The sequence below is a fragment of the Drosophila mojavensis genome, unplaced genomic scaffold, assembly GCF_018153725.1.
Source record: "Drosophila mojavensis isolate 15081-1352.22 unplaced genomic scaffold, ASM1815372v1 contig_231, whole genome shotgun sequence".
NCBI classification, from domain to species: Eukaryota; Metazoa; Arthropoda; class Insecta; order Diptera; family Drosophilidae; genus Drosophila; species Drosophila mojavensis.
This window is the reverse complement of record NW_025318772.1, coordinates 9,233,980-9,254,918: the sequence shown is the minus strand read 5'-3', so window position 1 is coordinate 9,254,918 and position 20,939 is coordinate 9,233,980. Positions and strand designations below refer to the sequence as shown.

General features: G+C 40.2%; 3 protein-coding genes and 1 non-coding gene across 5 annotated transcripts in view; 1 reads left to right on the top strand and 3 right to left on the bottom strand.

The window, feature by feature from the left end:
- LOC6575417 (protein roadkill) overlaps nt 1–2,865 on the bottom strand; it is a 51,794-nt gene extending 48,929 nt beyond the window's left edge. Inside the window, exons 1-2 of the mRNA XM_032728107.2 lie at nt 2,412–2,865; nt 1,474–1,563 (exon numbers count right to left, since the gene is read on the bottom strand). The gene's annotated coding sequence lies outside the window, so the exon portion shown is untranslated. The remainder of the gene's footprint in view (nt 1–1,473; nt 1,564–2,411) is intronic.
- Nucleotides 2,866–3,012: 147 nt separating this feature from the next.
- Nucleotides 3,013–5,040, top strand: LOC6575416 (dnaJ homolog subfamily B member 12). Of its 2 annotated transcripts, none has more exons than XM_032728108.2 (7): nt 3,013–3,388; nt 3,455–3,666; nt 3,728–3,890; nt 3,951–4,344; nt 4,409–4,521; nt 4,590–4,753; nt 4,818–5,040. In XM_032728108.2, the coding sequence occupies exons 2-7, from the start codon at nt 3,534–3,536 to the stop codon at nt 4,928–4,930; spliced, it is 1,080 nt and encodes a 359-aa protein (XP_032583999.1). In that variant the 5' UTR covers nt 3,013–3,388; nt 3,455–3,533; the 3' UTR covers nt 4,931–5,040. The 2 variants fall into 2 exon arrangements, with proteins under 2 accessions (XP_032583999.1, XP_043864112.1); XM_044008177.1 differs by having other exon boundaries at nt 3,013–3,392.
- A 628-nt stretch (nt 5,041–5,668) lies between these two features.
- On the bottom strand, nt 5,669–6,579 carry LOC6575415 (huntingtin-interacting protein K). The gene is made up of 4 exons (XM_002001388.3): nt 6,458–6,579; nt 6,119–6,391; nt 5,937–6,044; nt 5,669–5,868 (listed from the first exon to the last, which is right to left on the bottom strand). Exons 2-4 carry the CDS (start codon nt 6,290–6,292, stop codon nt 5,770–5,772), a joined length of 381 nt encoding a protein of 126 aa, XP_002001424.1. The 5' UTR covers nt 6,293–6,391; nt 6,458–6,579; the 3' UTR covers nt 5,669–5,769.
- Nucleotides 6,580–15,927: 9,348 nt separating this feature from the next.
- On the bottom strand, nt 15,928–16,009 carry Trnas-gcu. The gene has a single exon. It is a non-coding gene; the product is annotated as a tRNA-Ser (tRNA).
- Nucleotides 16,010–20,939: the final 4,930 nt, after the last annotated feature.

Sequence of the window (20,939 nt, the reverse complement as noted above, 5' to 3'; positions counted from 1 at the left end):
TACATCTATATATTTATTGGCTGAGGGAGAGCGAGCAAGAGGGCGCGCTCGAGAATTTCAATGCTGACTGCAGTAGCTGTTGTTGTTGTGATTGTTGCTTTTGCTGTTGTTGGCAGCATTTATATTTATTGCTAACAAATTTGTGCAAATCTGGCAACGCCATTAAGACAAGTAATCTCTGTTTTTTATTAGCATTGCTTTTAGTATCCAAAATTGAACTGTATTTGCGTCACTCAGATAGAGAGACAGAGTGAAAGAGAGCAGCGCATAGAGAGCAAGAACAAAGATGAGTTAACAGTTAATGTGCTCTTGAGTGCGTTTCGCTAATGCCGCCTGTCATAATTTGATGGACCTAACTAATAGTTGTTGTTGTCATTGTTGTAGTATTTGTTTTATTGACTTGTGCGTAATTGAAGGCCTTTGGCTAAATGACCTCAAACAACCCAAAATTCAAGAGTATAAGTGGAAAAGTGCTCGCACTCAGATTGAGGAAGTTATCTCTGTAGTTCTCGTTGTTTTTGTTGTTGTTGTTGTAAAGCTTTCGACTTGTTCGCGTTTCACGTTTAATTGCGCGTGTTTCTTGTTTCCAACTAGCAGTATATATTTCACTTTTTTTGTGTTTAAATTAAGGTCATAGCAACACTTGCAAGGGGCAAAGCACACACGTGCGGGTCACGCTATGCGCCGGCAGTTACAAATTAATTGAAATATGTAAAGCGACGTCCGAACTTTTTAAACACATACACAGAGATACATACGCACACACCTTGGCACTGTGATAAACCGAAATCAACCTCTTTAACGCGTAATTTTTGATAGTTTATAGCCAATTTTTGACAATTAGACGCGTTCTGCGAGGCAGCGATACAAAAAGCACATAAACTTCACGCTACGCGCAGCAGCTGACGACTGAGTGAGCTTTTTCTTAACTTTTTGCCTGACAGTGGTGTGTGTGCGTGTGTGAGCGCGCATGTGTGTGTGTCTGTGTTCATATTTTGCCGCTACCTTTTGACTTTACACTGTGTTTGCCTTTGTATTTGCGCTAAGCTTTTTGTGTTTGCGCTCTCAGCTGTCACGAGAACTTTGCCAGAAGATAGCTAAAGCTTTTTCCTAGTAGAGAGCGTGTCTGTGTGTGTGTTTGTATGTTCATATTTTGCCGCTAGATTTTTACCTTTGGCTCCGAATTTGTTTTGCTTATGCGCTGAGCTTTCTTGTGTTTGCACTCTCAGCTGTCAACGTTGAGTAACGGAGCCGTTGGCCCACAGGGAGTAAGAAGGATTATGCTATAGTTAAAAAGCTACTTAGATTTAAGCATGGCTGAGAACTCAAGGTTCAACCATATACAGGAAACCATCTAAGTAGAAGACAAATATACAATGAAAGCTTCCATTGGGGGACTTTCTTTAGCCGGTTTTACAAATCGATAATTGGTGCAATCCAAACTGACTTCCACTAATCTGAGAGATAACTCACCTGCTTCTCTAACTGTTGACAGCCGACGCTGTTCTGCAATCGATCAACCCTATTTGAATGTCGCTTGTTGAACAAGTGATCCAGCAGAATCTGGAAATATATAAAAGAACAACATATAATGACAAGCAATCAATTGAGAATTGCATTCGAGTAGCCTTTCGTTATGTTTGTGTGAATTTAAAGAAAACATTTAACGAATAACAAAATTAACAAATTAAATATGCGCAAATCGGTCTTTGACTTTTTGCCGCTGCTGTTGCTGCTGTTGTTGTTATTGTTGCTGCTGTCATTCCCTTTGTGCATGCATTCATTCCCCTCAGAATAAAAAAAAAAAAGTCGAAAAAAAAAAATTAAAATAAATAACACCGACAGGCAAATCAGCCAAAAATAAGCGAGTCGTAGTATGTTCAGCTACGGAATACCCTTTCTGCAATCTGAATGTAAAAGCAACAAACAATTATGTGATTAAATCAAAAATCATCTTTAATTCAAGTCGATTATCGAATATATATTTTACATAATAGTATAAATACATATTTATACTTATGTTTCTATATTTTAACCTAAAGAATCATTTCGAATTTCATCACAATTTAAAAAAAAAAAAAAATTAATCATTGTCGTGTTTTCTATCGCTATCGATAACAGGTATCAAACAATCATGTTTTCACGACCGATATATTTATTTTGGTACAATAAAAACAATGAGCAATGCAGTAAATGTGGAAAGGGGTGGCATAACTGAGTTCGATTAATTTGCAGGCTGAATGGAACCAAAAAAGATTTGGGTCTGTGCATTTGCAGAAAACACACCCACCCACACATGTACGATTGTGGCATGCAAGTGTACTTTTGCCCGTACATACGTATGTCCACACATGCACATCTATATATACATGTATGCAGAAATACACCTAAAGAATCACACACATACGCACCTTTTGTAGATAGTTATTTTCCTTAATTGCGTACCGTCAATTCGATTTATATAAGTCGACGCAGTTCACACAATTCGCTGGGCATTTGTTGTACCAACAAATTGATATAGATTTGAATGCACTTTTCGGTATTGACAACACAATATAGCGATATTGCTTCTTTCACTTTTTTTCAGGCCAACTTTTATGAACTGCGCCACACACACGCACACACGTACACACGTTCGACGACAACGACGACGGCGACTGGCGAATACGTTGGGCCGAAATGCATCGGTTATTGCACTGCACTTGACTATATTAATTTACTACGCGTTATTTGCTGGCTATTGCATTGCAGATGACATGCGCCTTCTATTATTATTTTGTTATATTATAAATAAATACGAGACGAATTAAGCCAGCGAACGCGCTGCGCTTTTCATTCCATGCTGCGGCGCTCACAAAACACACTCACTCACACACACACACACACACTCACGCACGCACACAAATATGTACGGCAATTGTATGTGAAGGGGCGCAATGCTGCGATCTGGCAGCACCATCGATCAAAGCAACACTGCCAAACAGCTGTCAAGAGTTAATCATTTGTAATCGAGACAGGAAATATTACCTATCATAATTAGATCACCGAAAAACAAATAAAAAATGTTCGTCAGTTTGCGCTTATGCAATAAATCTATTCAAATTCTGTATGCTTATCAAACGATTTAAACCTCGACTAGCCAGCTATGGTGGCTCGTCGATAGATCGATAAGTCCTTTTGCAAACTGATGAAAAAATCAACGAAACGCAGTAAAATCAATTAAATTAAAGAGTTGAGCTGGCCTTTAGACAATTTATTTATATATGCATATATAAAGAAAAAGAAAGAAGATTATTATCAGGCCAGGCAGCTCGTGTGCACTAGAATATTAAGCAAATAATTAGTGGCAACAACAACTACTACAAAAGAGCACGAGCAGGCTGTGTTTGTGAGTGTGTAAAACGTCGTGTATATATACATATATAGCTTGTTTTATGTTGGTGTACTCACACAGGCATAGATCTTAACTATTTATTGCACTCTCGCCCTGTGTGCGCGCTGACCACGTATTCCCCCACGTATCTACAGCGGCCATGGATAGCAACAAAGATGAGGCACAGCGCTGCATCGACCTAGCTGAACAGGCATTCACCGAGGGCAAGATCGAGCGGGCTGAGAAGTTTCTGCTAAAAGCGGAAAAACTCTACCCAACGGACAAGGCAAAGCGTGAGTAAATCATCGACCTTAATTTTGCATCGTAATCGTGAAACTTAACGAAACTTTGTAGAGCTGCTGGCCAAGGTGAAAAGCTCGCCAGGCAGTGGCAAGGAACGACCAGCGGCTGGTGCAGACGCGGATTCTGGACCGCGTAAGCGTGTCAACTCCGACTCCAAGTCCCATGCGCCGGAATATACGAATGATCAGATCGAGGCTGTCAAAAAGGTCAAAAAGTATGTAAACTAAATCGAACTCACCTGAAAAAAAACATTTAATAGCTTTTGCCTGCACAGGTGTAAGGACTACTATGAGGTGCTCGGTGTTAGTAAAACAGCCACCGATTCAGAGATTAAGAAGGCATACAAAAAGCTCGCCTTGCAACTGCATCCCGACAAGAACAAGGCACCCGGTGCTGTGGAGGCATTCAAGACGTTGGGCAACGCCGCTGGCGTCTTAACCGATGTGGAGAAGCGCAAGAATTACGATCTATATGGCATTAATGATTCGCAGAATGGTGGCACCCGCGGCCACCATGGCCATACCCAGCACTACAGTGACTATGGCGGCTTCCAGGCGAACATGAGTCCCGAGGATATATTCAATATGTTCTTCGAGAACGGATTCTCACAGCAAAATATTTACATGCGCCAGCAGCGACGCCGGCATCAGACACGCGACGACAGAGACGTAAGTACACGCCAATATATATAATAATAATATATGAAAATAATCTAATTAAACTCACTTGCAGTCGAACAACTCATCAGCCTTGATAAACTTGTTGCCCATTTTATTGCTCATCGGTTTGTCTATGATGTCGTCCTTCTTTATATCGGATCCCATGTATAGTCTAACGCCTTCACAGTGAGTCTCATATAGATGATAAATATGTGCTATAGGGATAAGATTTTGACACCCATTTTCTTCTTCAGTAAATACTCGGTGAAGCGTGAGACAAATGGCCTCAAGATTCCCTATTACGTAAAGGACAATTTCTATTCGGAATATCAAGGTTCAGTTGCCCGTTTGGAGGAATCGGTGGAGGAAGATTTTGTCAATCACTTGAAACACTCTTGTAGTCGAGAGCGAAATTATCGTAAGATTGAACAAACTTTATATATTCACAATTTGACATTGAAATTTGTCTTGTCCTTGTCCAGGTGACTCAATGTTGGCTAAGGCTCGCACGTTTGGGGATCGGGATCTGTATCGGAAGGCTCAAAACATAAACACCCCCTCGTGTGATAATCTGCAAAAGTATATAATCACATGATTTCAATATCCACAATACGCTCGCTATCAAATTTATACGTGATTTAGACACATTTTTGTTTTTGATTCTAGTTTTTATCTGTTATAAAATATGAGTTTTGTTCAAAATAATATGTTATAGTTACGCCTTTGACATATGCATACATTTACACATACCTACACACACATCAATTTACAACATTTACGCATAGTTTTAATAAGAAACATCAGCTGCCTCTCTCTCGACCCAAGTAGATGATAAAATCTCTTAAGCAAAGCAAAAATTTGTTAGCTTCGAAGATTTTCTATATCTTATCTATAAAACGAAATTGTACTACAGCCAAGCTCTGTTCATTGCGGCAGAGTCTTCGCTGTACGCATAAGTTCACTTTATCTAAGTAAAAAAGTTTGTACTATTGTAATATCCTATCTAAAGGAATATTTTGTTAAACGAGCTAATCTGTTATCTATATATGCAAAAATATTGTACTAAACTCTCTTGAAAGTTTATAGTCGAATTTTACAGTGCGTGCAATTTAATTTTATGGTATGCAAAAATTAACTAAACTAAATCAGTCTCTAAGGTTAGCTTACATTAAGAGAGAGGCTTCACTGTACTTTGCTGGTTCATTAGTCAAATGTTTTGGTTGGAAGAACACCAAATAAATGGATAATAAATTATAACAAAACGAAACAAATTATGGTTTAGATCACACATAAATAAACTTTAAACATATATCAAAATCTATATTCAACTGGATTGATTTGATTTTCTCTTTCTTTACTAGTTATATAAATGTACAAATAAAGCAGTGTTTTTGCTAAGTAAAAGAAACGGGGCTCCATCGCTCCGGGCGCTCTTCAACTGCTGATGATGGCCTCCAGGGCAGCAACAACATCGCCGCTCTGCTCCCTCAGCACCTTCTCCGCCTGGGCCTTCGTGACGAGCAGCTCGTTCATCTACGCATGGAAGGAGCATCAAATTGAGGGCTACTAGTTTCAATAAGGGGGCGTGTTTAGGTACTCACAATCAGTTCAATGTCCTCCTTCTTCACTTGGACCTTCTGCAGCTCCTTCTCCTTGGCCACCCTCAGCTCGTTCTCTTTGCTGCGCTGGTTGCCAAACTGTTCCACTGCCTGCAATTGATGGATTTATCAATGAACTGTGAGCTCAGTTTGCATGTAATTAGAGAATTTCCATTTCAATTTACACTCGATATATTCGCGGCTGAGATTTCCTTCTCTTCGGCATAGTCTGTCACACGTTCCAGGTCGGCGGCGCCGCCGTCGTGACGCGTTTGCTTCTTTTGCTTGATGTCATCGTCCTGGCCATCTTCATCGACCTCGGTGCCATTGACCTCGACCTCCGGCTCTGTTTCGGCCATTGCTGTTGTTTATTTCTATTTCAATTTAGTGGAATATTTAATTTTGCTTGGCGTAGCCTCGTGCGAATAGGTTTTCCTTTACATTTGTTTTTTTCAACACTACAAATTACGATAACAAAACTTATCGGCTGGCCGCCACATATGACAGTGCCCTTTATTACCTACCCGCTTGACGAAGAAATTAAAGTTATTGGTTTGCGACTTGGTTATGCCAATAAGAACTGCTATTACTAATTTCAATTTGATTTTAAGATTTTATGAGCTGTTTTTCGGTGGCACAAAATGAAAATAAATATGATATTTATTCTACAAAATGTTAAATTTAAGCAATACATTTGACACTGAACTCAGCATTACTAATTTTGGCTACACATTCAACGAAATGGTTATGGTTGTGGTTTGTGTCTTAGCTATAGCAATAACTTATTACTAATAAGCAACTTATTCATTCAGCTGTATGAAGAGAGGAAATATTTACTTGATAGAACTGGTCAGAAAAAACGAGAACTATAATATAAATTGAAATTTTTATTGTATAATGTTTAATTTAAATGTCACAGCCTCACTATTTGTGTGTGTTTCGGCTATTCCAACGGTAGTTGTAGTTGTTCCCAATTGGAATTTCAGCCTTGGAATGAGTGGAGTTTTAGTCGTGACACGAAATTTTTATTGAACACGAAAATTAAATTAAATTTATCATTCGATAAAAACAAAAGTTCTAATTAATATTAATTCCTTTTGCTATTAATTATTTATAATACCAATATTAATATTTTATATCACATTTCACAATTTTTGCCCATTTCTTAAAGCAAGGCATATGTAAAGCCACAAAACTAATTAAAAATAGCTCTAGCATAAAGTTCACACTTATATATATTTAATTTTTTATTTCTACTTTTTCTATATAAACTGAATTTGGTTTCTGTGCAAATTTCATTGCGGTCAAAATGTTAATTATAAGTTTCCGAGCAGAAAATAATGAGATTGTGTCGCAAATGCAGAGAAATTCACAAAGGCGCAAAATCCTTCAACAGTCGCTGCCGTTTCCTAGTCGCTCGCTGCGGGCGTCCTGGCCATGCCACGGCGTGGCATGAGTCGCCGTGGCATGCCACGTCGCGTCGTGTCCTGGCCTGTTCCTAGTCTCCTCTAGTCACTAGTCTCATGTCCTGTTGACATAATCGTTTGCCATCATGATTAATTTAATTGTCACTTTGATGCAAGCGACTTTCGACCCGGCACCAAAATCAAGATTAATTAACATCTCGACCATGGGCGGTCAACATCATTTGTTAGTGTAATACACCACATATGGCTAACATGTGTCTGCATGTATGTGGATGTGTCAGTGTGTGTTTGTGTGCGTCTGTGTGTGTGTGGGTCCAGCACAATTTTAATTTAATTCAATTTCACTTGCTCTCATCAGCTTTAAATTTAACTCAATTGCAACTGAAGCTGACCGAAGTCGCCTTTTGGCAGTTACCAAATTGATCTCTGCGAACTGCATGTTGCATGCGGCGAGCTGTGAGTGGATGCAACTTATTTTATGCAGCACACGATTGCAGTCAAACAAAAATTGTTATGCAAGTGCATACACATACACTGAGAGAAACAAACAGGAACTGAAACATTTAAAAATAATAATATATGAAAAATATACAACAGTAATCATATTAAAAATAAAAATGGACAGCAAACATTTTTACACGCGTGATTTATTATCTAAATTGCCATTTCAGCAAGTGTAGAAACCATTATACGCGTGTTTGTTTCTGTGTGTGTGTCTGCGTGTGTGTGACGCAACAAGTCGCTCATTTAAAATGTTTGTGCCAGGCCCGCTTCCAGTTGGCAATGAGCTGATTCGTTGCGCTCTGTGCTCGTTGCCAATTCCCAATTGGAAATTAAATTATGCCGCTAATTAGCAATGGCAAACACTGCACACACATGCACACACACACACACACACGCATACTCACACCATGCACAGCATACATAAATTATGCTGGCAATTTTGGTTCTCATTGTGGATTTTGCCTGCACAAATTTCGCATGCGGCTCATTGCATATTTTCAGGCTCAGCTTCCCCATCTCTTTCCACTTCCACTTCCCTTTTCACTTCGTGCTGTTGGCGTTTCCCGTTACTTGTTCATGTTTGCATGTGCCACTGAGCGCAAGAATTCACACAGTAAATTTTGGCTTTTGAATGTCTCGAGGGTGGGGTGGCAACGCCAGCAGCAGTGAGCGGAATAGAGGAGGAAATGAGTGAGAGAAGGAGAGTGCAAGCCCAGGCGCTGCCAGTGCTGCCACCCGTCAATGCGGACAGCACTTGGCCGCGTGATCCAATTGAGCTACATTGTTTTTTATTGAGCTGTCAGCAAGAAAGGGAAAGAGAGAAAGAGAGAGAGAGGGAGAGAGTGAGAGGGGAAGAGAGTGAGCGTGAGTGTTGGTTTACATTTGTTTGCCTTTTCGTGGTTTAACTTCATGTTTTTTGACATTTGTTTCGCACTGGGCTATAAACTGTCTTTAGATAGGGTTGCTGGATAAAGTTTACAGCTAGAAGAGCTTTAAAATTAAGTAGAAAAACTTTCAACGCTTGTCACCCACAAAGTTTATATGTGTTTATATGTATGTATGTATGTTTTATTTTAGATATGTATATGTTTCTGTATTTATCATATTTTCTTTGAACAAATTGAAACTTTAAATCATGCGAGTATTCTATCTTATGAATGTATTTTCATTAAATCGAGCAACTATGCTAATTTCAGGAATTAAATAGAGTAGTAAAGTAAAATTTTTTTGTCATTCTCTTTTTTTGTCTCCTTCTCTTTCTGCCAGTCAGCTCTCTCTCTCTCTCTCTCTCTCACTCTCTCTCTTACTCTTTATCTTTTCTCTTCTTCTCTTTCTCGTACTCTCATTCACAATCTCTCTTTCCACATTTACCTGTTTCCGTCTTTCATTCCTCTTCTCTTTCCCTCTTTCTATTTATCCACGCCATCTCTCTCCTTTTCCTTTCTCTCCTTTTTCTTACTCATTCCTCTCTAGAAATCGGATCCTCTTCTAGCTTATCTAATAGATAATATCTACACGTGTCTTAAGTAACCACATTGATTAACAGATATTGATTTCGATTGAGCGTAGCTCCATCTGAATCGCATAATTTGCCTTCTCCACAGATTTCATTCAGCAAATTGTAAAATCTCATTTCGAGCCGTTTCATCCACAGCCTTCAACCGAGATTGAAGCTCTGTTGTGTGAGGAATGCACTGAAACGTGCAGATGGGTGTGTGTGTGAGTGAGACAATCGATTTATGATTGCATGTCCTTGTGGCATGTCCTCCGACTGATGGCCAATGCCATTTGGCCAGCCGAAATGCAGTCAATAAATAAATTTGCATACCAAATAAATTAAGAAAATGCAATTTTCAAGAACTGTCGAGCATAGACGAATGCGTATTTGCATATGGAATATGAGATATGGAATGTGGAAATATTGGATCAGTGGAATATGGGAATATAGAATAGCAAAATGTGAGATATGGAACTATGGAATAGCGGAATATGGGAAGGGAATATGATATATAGCAATATGGAATTAAGTGAGAATGGAAATAGAAGAATAAGAGAGTTAGAGTATGGTATGTGGAAAAATGAGAATATGGGAATGTCGAAATAAGTGGGAGTGAAAATAGAATATAAATAGAATTCGACTATGGGAACATGAGATTTGCAATCCATGTGGGGTTATCAATATGTGATGTGAACTACAATGAGAAATACTTGAAGTGTCCTTAAGCGTATCCTTTAAAGCCTTTGCATGCATAATTGGCCAGCAACTCAATTACGCTAATAACACTCGAGCAGCGCGGCTTGAATGCTTCATATGCTTCTACTTCAGTGACTATCGAATCGCAAGTGTAATCGATGGACTCCGTCTCATCCTGCTCTCAATGCCACTTGCCAAACTTTGGTTTATTCGCAAATTGTCCAAAAATAATTGAGCCATTGAAGGCGCTCGAATGGTCAGCAAGCAGTAAGTTGTAGCAGTAACTGATACAAGAAACTTGCTCCTTTCGTCCCCAGCAAAGGATGTTACAAAAAAGGACACACTCTAAGAGAGTGTGTATGTGTGTGTGTGCGTGTATGTGGCGACCTATTGACGACCTTTATCGCACTGTACATAAACCATAATCGCAATTGGCAAGTGGCCGCCACTCGAGATCTCCAAGGCAAGGCATTGTCATGCTTGGCAGGAGCTGGACACACACACACACACACGCACACACACGTATAGCAGCAGCGCGAGTTACACTGGACAGCAGTGTAACGCATTGAACGGAAGCGCTGCTCATTCATTTAAAACTTGTCTGCAAGTTGCCAAGTTCCCACACCCAGCGAGAGCGCAGAGAGAGCGGAGTGAGCGAGAAGGTGCAAGCACGAGTGTGATTGTGTGCGTGCGTGTATGGCAAAGCTGTTTCTTCCGATTGCACACACACACACAATTGGAGAGTAGCTGCATGTACATGTGCGTGCGTGTGTGTGTTTGAGCATTGTAAAATTTTTTCTACACACACACATGCATACATGTAGGTAGAGTGTAGGTGCAAGCACACACCAACTCATGTGTGTGTTTCGTAAAGTCTTCGGCCAGCTCTCCCCACCCACTCGCTCACTCTTGCGCTCTGTTTGCCTCACACTCCTTTTGGCATTTTGCAACTTTTGCGTTTAACAATTTCGCTTCCTTCCGCTGGGCTAAACCTGGCGCCAGGTTGTCGTCGAAATTTGTTTTAATCGTCATCTTTGCCATCCTACGTAAGCGCTTTCCACTTTGGCAAATTCCCTGCTTCTGCTTCTTCTTCTGTGCAAAGGTTCGTTGACGTTCCCGTTCAGAGTTTATCGCAAGTTTTCAAGTGGTGCGAGAGGGATAGTTCATGGGGGAGGTGGGGGGTAACTGCTTCGCTTATCGATGGCCCGTTCAATATTTTATTAGTGTCCTTAGCAGCGAGCGCGTTCTCTCACAGCAAATGGGCGCCACATGTACCTTTCGGTTCAAAGTACTTGGGTTAAGTTTTCTGCATGCCTTCGCTTTCGCCTTTTCCGTCGTCTTCTTCTTGGCCTTTGATTTCTTACTGTTGGCTTGGCAATAAATTTTTATTTCCATGTAGTAGCACTGCCCCATCCTCTCGGCCTGGCCAACTCGAATCGGCCATTTAGCTTGAGCTTAGCTAATGGCCCTGTCTAACATTTAGTGGCTGCCGCCGTTTACATAAACTCGGCGAAGCAATTGAACAGCGCATAAATTACGTGCAAATCGTTGGCCTATATATATGAGTGTATGTATGTATGTAAGTGGAGCATAAAAACTGTAAATTTCGTAATATGCTATTTATATTAATTAAGTATCTAAGTAATCACAACATTTTGAATTCAGAGCCATCTGTGCCGTATGCACTGAGAGAAATAAATGAGAAGACAAGGCTCCAATCGGGACAGCTTGAATAGGAATTTATATTATCTGAATACAATTTTCTTCTTGAATTGCATTAATTAAAGTTACATTTTAAAACTTTCTTAAATAGTTTTAAAAATATTTTAGCTTTTGAGTTTTTCTCGCAGTGTAGCTGCTCAAAATGACCAAAACTTATCCAACTCTTTCATTGCACATATTTTAACCCTTTTGATTGCTCTTATCAGCTGAGCTGTTGCATCAACCTACCTCAGTACGTCCCTTCCCCTGCCAAAGTTGTCTTAACTCAATACTTTATGGCTGTACCTACATATATCTGTAGCTATAGCTTTGGCTACAATAAAAACTGTCTGCTATTGTCTGTAGCACTTTTGTACATTTAACTCTAAACGTTATTATTGTCGCCTGACAGTCTCCACAATTTGGCGTAATGTGTAATATTTCTTCTTTATAACCAACCGACGCATCCGCCGTACTCTGCTCGACTCCATTTGTAAGGTACAAAAGGGATACGCTCCGCTTGGAGGTGGGGTTTATCGCTGCTGCTTATGATAATAAAATTTGAGAAGAAAAAAGTTCTGCATACTTCCGAGCGTCTTCCACTGGAGTAAAGTAAATCAATGAGCACATGCGGATATCCGTGCATATATATCACTTTAGCCACACATACATACAATATACATATAATTTGAATGCAGAGTTAAAAGGAAGAGAACTATTCCATTAACTGTAACCGACAAAAAAAAAATATATAACTCAATTTGAAATGTGAGCAAAAGATTACACAAACCATAAAATGGCGTCAAATTAGGTTTTCACTCAAGTGAAACCAATTAAAACAGATTTTGCTCAATTTCAGCTTTAGCCACTCTGCTGCCCTGCTCTCTTTACCTTCCACTCAAAAAAGGCTTTCGCTCAAATAAAAGCAATTAAGATATATGTAGAGCTTGATAGCAGATTCTCTTTTCCACTTCCACTCAAAATTTGAATGTAGTTTCCACTCAAATGCAGCTAATCCCAATATAAACTCAATGAGAGTGGGAGGCGAAGGCATAAAGCTTAGATCAACAACAATTCGCCTTCAAAATCTCTCTCTCTCTCGCTCAACTCAAGTGCAACTAATCAAACAGAAGACAGAGGGAGAGAGCTTAAAGCGGCAATACAAGGAAGAGCGGAGAGCAAGTTTACAATGTCTTCACTCTATCGCGCTCTCTGTCCTTCGCATACGAATCTCGACTGCATGGCTTCAATTTAGCTGTAAGGCGAGAAATAACAAATTTTCGCTCAACTGAAACTAATTAAAAGAATTTTAGCATCACACGAGAGAGAGAGAGAGAGAGCGACTGAGTGGTGGGCAATGAAAAGAGTAGACAGGTGTTGGACACAGGGAAAAAAGCGGAAAAAAGAAATAGCCGTTGGATGGTCATACATCATTTTAACAATCAATCAATTTAAGCACATTTAATCCACACGAAATCTTGTTACATGCGGCAGCAGTTTGAGTGGAGTCGGCAGCTGGGAGGCTGCGAGGCTGAGAGGCTGGCAGTTGGGGGCGGGCCAGAGTTCAGGGCTGCTCGCTTGACTTGAAGCGACTGCAAAAATCTTGTGATATTAATCAGTCTATTAGACACGATTTGTTCCACTCTCGACTTGGCGCACGATTATTCAATCACAGCCCGGACCGCATAGCCGCACAGTTGGTTGCCCAGACCCAAGCCCTGCCACGCCCCTTCCCCCATTGACTTTCAGTTTGAGTCATTTGCTCTGTTTGCCTGTATGTATGTCTGTACGTGTGTGTGTGTGTGTGTGGTGCGTGTGTGTGTGTGTACAAGCCTAGCGTGTGGCCAGTGCTGCCGGGTCAACTTACAGAGCTCAGGGCCGAGGCACGTTTGAACATTTGAAGGGCCAAAAACCTTAAAAGCCATAAAAAGATAAAAGAGCAGAAAGAGCAGCGTATCGTATGATTGCATTTCGGATCAGCTTTGTTTGTGACCTTGACTACCGCAACAACCTGCCGAGACTCTAAACATAAAAAGACACTCATAGACGTGTAAGAGTTTAATGAGGCTTTACTGTAGCCATTTATGTTATGGTACATGTGTATTTGTATTATTTTAATGCCTTTGCTCTATGTCCATTGTCCATTGTTATCTAAGACTCTTAACTGATTTCGTTTTCGATCATGATATCTCTCTCTCTCTCTCTCTCTCTCTCTCTCTCGTTTCGTCTTCCTACCTTTTTCTTTCTGTTTGACCTTCTATCTCTGTCCCTATCCCTCGATCACAATGACTCTCAGCCAATGTCTCTATGTTTGTATGTATGTTTCTCCCTCTCTATTTCTTTCTCACTGTCTTTATCTTTCTGTCTGTATCTCTCTTCCCATCTGTGTCTCTTTCACTTCGTCTACCTCTCTTTCTGTCTCTCTGTATCACCCCTTCTCTCGCCTTATCGCTTTCTATCTCTCTACCTCTCTCCCTGTTTTTTTTCATCGTTTCTCTCTATCTCTTTCTCTTTCTACCGCAGTTCTCTGTTAAAAGGTCTCTTAGACTTCAAATAGACATTTCATCATATCGGTTTATTAACCCATAGAGCCCATAGCCAATAAGAATATATCACATCATCATATGCATTCCATTTATGACTTCATCTCTCTATCAATCCATCAATCCATCTTCATCTAGAGTAATTTCATTTTAAATACAGCTTAAACAACATCTACTTGTGCACATGGACAACACTTTGGAGGGAAGTGAAAATATATAAAAAGAAAAGGCTAAAGAGAATATAGATAAACTCAAGGATGAGTAGACTCGACGATGGGAGCTGCTCAATTTATAGTTTTTGAGTTCAAATTTTTTGTTCTTTTTCGTTGATATCGTAAAGTTTTTTATGAAGTCGGTCAAAATGGCCAGCGATAGAAAACGCATGAAAATTTATGGCAACGGGAAGTCTTTAGAGGCTAGTGTCCTGATGTGTATGATATATCTATATACATATATCTCTATATGTGTGTATATTTGATATACATATATCCTTAGCCAAGAGTAGTCGAGTTTAAAGAGGTCTTTGAAACTGAGCAGCGCATAAAAGTGGAAAGACAAGCGCAATTGAACAGCATTTGCATATTGAAGCTGCCACGCGGCAACGCGGCTCGGCGACACAATATCCTTGCTGACGCCAAGGATAACGCACATTGTATGACTTATGGCCAACGCTAACCCCATACGTTGGCCAATGCAAGAGCCAGCCGTCAGCTCGTGTAGTTTTTCAATTTCATCATTTTGAGCAGCCACCCCGTGGCCCCCGCTCAATACCAGCCACATTCCTCTCGCCCTCGCATCCTTTCCACCCCGTCAGCTGTTGGCGTCGCCTTGCAAAGATTTATTTTTATCGCCTACGATTTCGATTCAATCCAATTCATTTCTTTCGCTTTTTTATGCCAATTCGCGAAATGCTAAAGCGGGTATGTTGGCTTCTTTGAAATTTTAACTGCCTGGTATTCTTCTAAAGATGTTTAAAGTTACTTAAATTGAAACATAGGTCTAAGATCTCAGCTAATTGGAGAAGTTTTTTTCTAGATTTCTCGAATAATATTTCAAAATAGAATTTTCTTCTTTTTCAATGCCTAACACAACAAATTCCATTTTTATTAAATTAAACTCTTCATTCCTCTTTAGTTTCCTCAATATTTGTTTATTTGATTGTTACAAAGAATTAATTCTAGATAACAAAGTTTGAATCCAGAGCAACAAAGGCCTTCAGGCAGACCTATTTTCCTATTTAGTTCCCTCAATGAGCATTGAGCAGTTGTTGACACCCGCTTGAAAATTTCTTTCTTATATTTTTTGCATCTTTGCCGAGCACCAAATTTGCTTTGACTTTGATTTTTCTTCTTTTTCCTTGGCCACAAGTGCTGCGGGTAGCATTTGGTGGGAGAAAACTATTTGACATATCCGGCCAGAGGCAATGCCAGTGCGAGTGCCAGCTCCATTTTTCCATTTTCCATTTTCATCAACGAAATTTGAGCCATAGTTCCAACTGGAGGCAAAAGTGTCTGCTGTCATAAATAAATCCGGCAGAGGCTGCATCTAAACAATTCTCTTGGCCAGGTGCAACATTTAAAGAGAAAACGTAAAAAAATAAAAATAATAATAAAATAACTCCCACTCGACGAGGATGGGATTCGAACCCACGCGTGCAGAGCACATTGGATTAGCAGTCCAACGCCTTAACCTCTCGGCCACCTCGTCGCTGTGATTTGCGGCGCCGAACGACGCTTCTTCAGCCACAAGAGAGAGCGGGAGAGCTAGACAGAGAGTTATAATGCGCCAAATGTGTTGCTGTATGCAAAGCTTTGTTCTTTCTTGATTTGGCAAGTTTTGCATTTCTAAAGCAACACGAATAAAACTGAGTCAAGTCTCATAATCTACTTTTAGTTTGTGCACTGACAGCGAACGGCATATCGAACCGCAAAAATCAATTTATATTAATTTTTACGAGTGCTAAATTTAAGCATATTAAGCCATAAAATTATGGCATAAAGGAGCAGGAGTAGCAGCAGGAGAAGGAGAAGGAGCGGGAGCCAAAGCAAAAGTCGAGAATAGCATCCTGAAATTGACTCTGACGCTTTTATGAAGGGGGCGCGCGCGCGTGTAGTTTTACGATCAGCTGCCGCGCACTATCGGGTTAACTGAGCATAAAATCAGTAAAGGCGTCAGCAACGGCATCGGCTTAAATGCTTTTACGACCCTTGCCGCGCCCTCTAGCGCTCGTTTGCTGGTACTAAATGTCGCACATAAAAGTCAAACGCATAAAAAAGCAAACAAACAAAGTGCCGAAAGAGTTTTGACGAATGGCCCCAAGGCAAAGGATTTTGAACGCAGCCGTAGATGTAGTTGTGTGTAGGCGTGTTGGTGTGTGTGTGGTATTTATAAATAGAACAAAGCATATTAGGCAATTGCCAACAATCACACACACCCATACTGTATCACAATATTCACCTCACTTGACTAGCGGCATCTTGCTCTAACTCACCTAATAATGGTGTAATTGATGTGCATAGCTTGGCACACGCACACACACTCACGCACATAATGAGAGAGTATGCTGTGGTAGCTGAGTTATTTATAGTGAGCTTCAACTTTAGCTTTAGTTTCAGCGAGAAATTCGGTTAAGCGCCGCGCTAATTGACCATAAATCAGCTCTGCAGCACTTGCAAATTTACAGTTCTCGGATACTTTGTGCTTTTACAAAAATTCTTTGGCCAAAACTTTGCTAATACAAATTGCATCGACAGCCAAGCGGAAGTTGAGCTCCACAAAAAAAAAAAAAGAAATAGATAGGAAAAAAAAAAAAAAAAAAAACTATTTTCAGGCGGCGACAAAGTGGTCAACATGCCGCAAACTTTGTTAGCGAGCTGCTGCTGCTGCTGTTGCTGTTGCTGCTGCCAAAAGGGCGAACAGTGGGCGGCTAAAAGTTGTACGCGCTTTTGCAGAATTCTTCTAAAACATTTTTAAACAATTTAGCACAAGAATTAAAAATCGCAAACGCCGCGCAACATGCCAAAGTTGAGCCAGCAAAAATAAAAGGGGCAAAACGAAGAAGCAGCAGAGGAAGAAGCGAAAACTTTTTGGATGCTATAAATTATCATCCAGGGAGGCGGCTTTGGGGCTGTGGTGGGTTAGCTGGGGGGATATACCTTTGGCACGTTCGGCACTTTTTTAAGCGGATTTTCATCTCGTGCCTTTTGCGTTTCTTTTGCTAATGCTAGCGCCGTAGACTTTTGGCGCCAATCGTTTTGACTTGTACAAATTGCTGTGTCGACATCGACACACACACACACACACACACATGCAGACATACACAAACTTACAAGCTCACACACACATACATACATGCACAGACAGGCAGACGCACCCGCACGCACCGTTCCGGCAAAACTTCTCTCCTCACTGTTCTCTCACCTACTCCACGCTCTTCACCTCTGCCTAGTCCTCTACTCACACCACAGCCCACTCCGATGTTCACTCCGCTGCTCAGTCCTCTGCGCTCTCCTCCTCTGCTCCTTTTTGTTCCCTCTTTTTTTGTGCTGTGTGTCGTCTAGTTGTACCTTTTGACCTGTGCTCGCTTGCTCTGCTCTCCCCTCTCTGTTCAAGCTCGCTCTCGCTCCCTGTGCCGCTACCTCTCTCTCTCTCTGCTCCCTTTGTTCTGGGTGTCGTCGAGATGTACCGTTTGGCCTGCCCTTTTGGCACTAATGGATTATCTAAGCCTTTTAGTGGCTATTGGTTGCCTAGGATAAGGTGTCCTGGCATCCGTTGGCCTGGATTCCATCTAAGAAAATATGAGGAATATAAATAAAATATAAACATATTTATTATTATCTATTATGTGGTTCTTTTTGTTGCCAACATATTTAAGCTACTTGAATTTGAATACTCATGGCGAGTAGTGGACGAGCCAATACCCTGTATAAACTAGAAAGAATATACATATATATTTTTAATACAATACGAGAGTAGAATGAAAAGGAAAACATACACAAATATACATGTATGCATATACATATTTATGTACATATATGTATATAGAAATTAATTTATCAACAATTTATTAGCCTATTTTACAATTTTATATATCATAACATTCTTGAAAAATAAAACAATTTAATAATAATAATATTAAAAATGTGTATTGATCTTTACTTATTTTGTATTATTATTATTATTATTATTCATCTTTAAAATATAATTATAATATAATAATTAATTATTATTATTATTATTCATCTTTAAAATATAATTATAATCTAATAATTAATTAATTATACACTATTACTAGAATCTGCGATACCGTTATACATCACAATCACGCCAGACTATGATCGCATTCCTTGAGGCAAGGAGCGCTATCAGCGAGGCGCCAGACACAAACCGGCACAAACGCCATCACAGCATACAAGTAGTCACCGATATGCCGTTAATATAAATACTTACTTACTTCTATATATGCAATGTGGGGTGGGGTGAGGTGGTCGCCAGAAGTCCGTCGGACTGCACTTCAATCGCAAAATATCTATAATTACGACAAAAGAGCTGCTGGCAACAGCTAATGTATATGTACATATGTATGTGTGTGTGTGTGCTTGTCTACGCATACATTGGCATGACGCGTTACAATTACAGTTACAGTTACCATTACAGTAGCAGCCATAAATTGAGGAGTGCATCAAGCCCAAATACGAAACCCACACACATACACACACACACATATATGCATGTGCGTCTGTGTGCATGCATAATCAGCAAGGCCGAGAAATGTGAGAGACGATTGCTGACGGTCCTCCATACCCCATTTGCTACTTGCTTGTTCTCTTCCTCTCTCCATCTCTCTCTGGCGCGCTCTCAACTCTGGTGCGTTCACAAAAGTATTCTTAGTAATCAAAGGCGCGTACACACACACTCACACACACACACACTTGCATGTACGGGGCAAATATTACAGAGATAATGCAAGTGTCGAACGAAACAAAAATTTTCCAATAGCTGCGACGGCGACTGCGACTGCGACTGCAGCAGCAACCGCAGCGCCCATTGTGACAGGTTCAATGTAGCCATGAAATTTGCAGCCGCCGCCTCAGCCACGTGCATATTGGCAATTGGGCAGCATATGTGGAACATAAATATTTGCCGAAGCCAGAACTGAGCCTCAAATCTGTCGAGTCATAAGGAAACTAAAGTAAAATGTAAATGGAAAGAAAATGTTAATAGTAAGAAATTAAGAGATATTTTTGAGCAAAACTTTCTGGTTAGGAGCAGATTGAAGGGCACTACTACTAGATTAATATATGAATAGAGAATAGTCTGATCAATAGAGGACAGGATTAAAACATCAGCATTTTTATTACATTTACTATAATAATTTATGAATGTGTTATATAAGAAGAGAAGAGCTCAAGATATAATACAAAGAAAATATATATAAATATTCAATAAAGGCCTTTTTCTGTGAATTTTACGTAATTGATAAATAATTATACATATAAAGGGTTTTATACTGATCTATATAAAGAAATTCTGTGCATGACTTTTAAATAATCTCTAATCCATAGGAAATGCTCTTCAGAACACCAAGGTAACATTTTCATTAAAGTCCCTATTTCGAATCTAGTGTAAATGCTCCTTAGGGAATACCTCTTGCTTTAAGTTGAAAGTATATTGATATACTTATTCAGTATATTTCTTAGTTTAGCGCTTTTGAAATATGACTGAACTTTTCGAAATTCACCGAGAGCTGTAAGACTTATACATATACATACATATATCATATTATATTATTCATACACATATATTAAATATGTATATACATGTATGTATAGTATTCCCTACTTTTAATAATACTTCCTCTCTGTTGGTTATTCGCATAACTTGGAGGATAATTACGAGTTCTTCTTTCTTCTTCTTGTTTTCTAATAGCTTAAATCAGGTCAGTTAGCCAGCCAGATGTTAAATTTAGCAAAGCAACAGCTATCTCACTCTCCTCTCTGGCTCTCTCTTTCTCCCTCTATCTTTTCCTTGCTGCCCACAATCATAATGGGCGTTACTCAATTTGCTAATAGGTAACCGTTAGAGGGTCGCTGGGGGTCTGAGAGGGGCACTTGTTGATATGGCAGCGCATTGAAGCTTTTGATGTTGCGTAATTTCGTATGATTATTATGCTGCGCATTCTGCCGTGTTATAGCTCTACCTATGGTATTGGCCATGGCCAGCATAAGTGCTTAGCCGATGACACGAAGGATTACGACGATGACGAGGCGGCTCGAAATAACGACACAATACAAGCTGCTAACATTAACAGGCATAACGCTACCTGCGTTAAGTTTAACTGTAAATGTGTGCGAGTGGGCATGAGTGTCTGTGCGTGTGTGTGTGTGTGTGTGTGTAGGATCAAGGACACGCCGCTAGGCAGCAGAATCAACCCCTGAGCAGAAAGCCGTCGGCACAAGCTGAGCTGAGGCCAAAGCCCGACGGCTGCTGTCCCTGCGAGCGGGGCGCCTAGGCCGTGGAAGGCGTTCGCCTCGGCTGCTGCTGCTGCTGCCCAACCAGGAGGCTCGGCCAGGCACCAACCGGGCGACAATTAAGCGCCGCTAACGGACCTATGGGAGCAGAGGACGCGCTGCGCAGA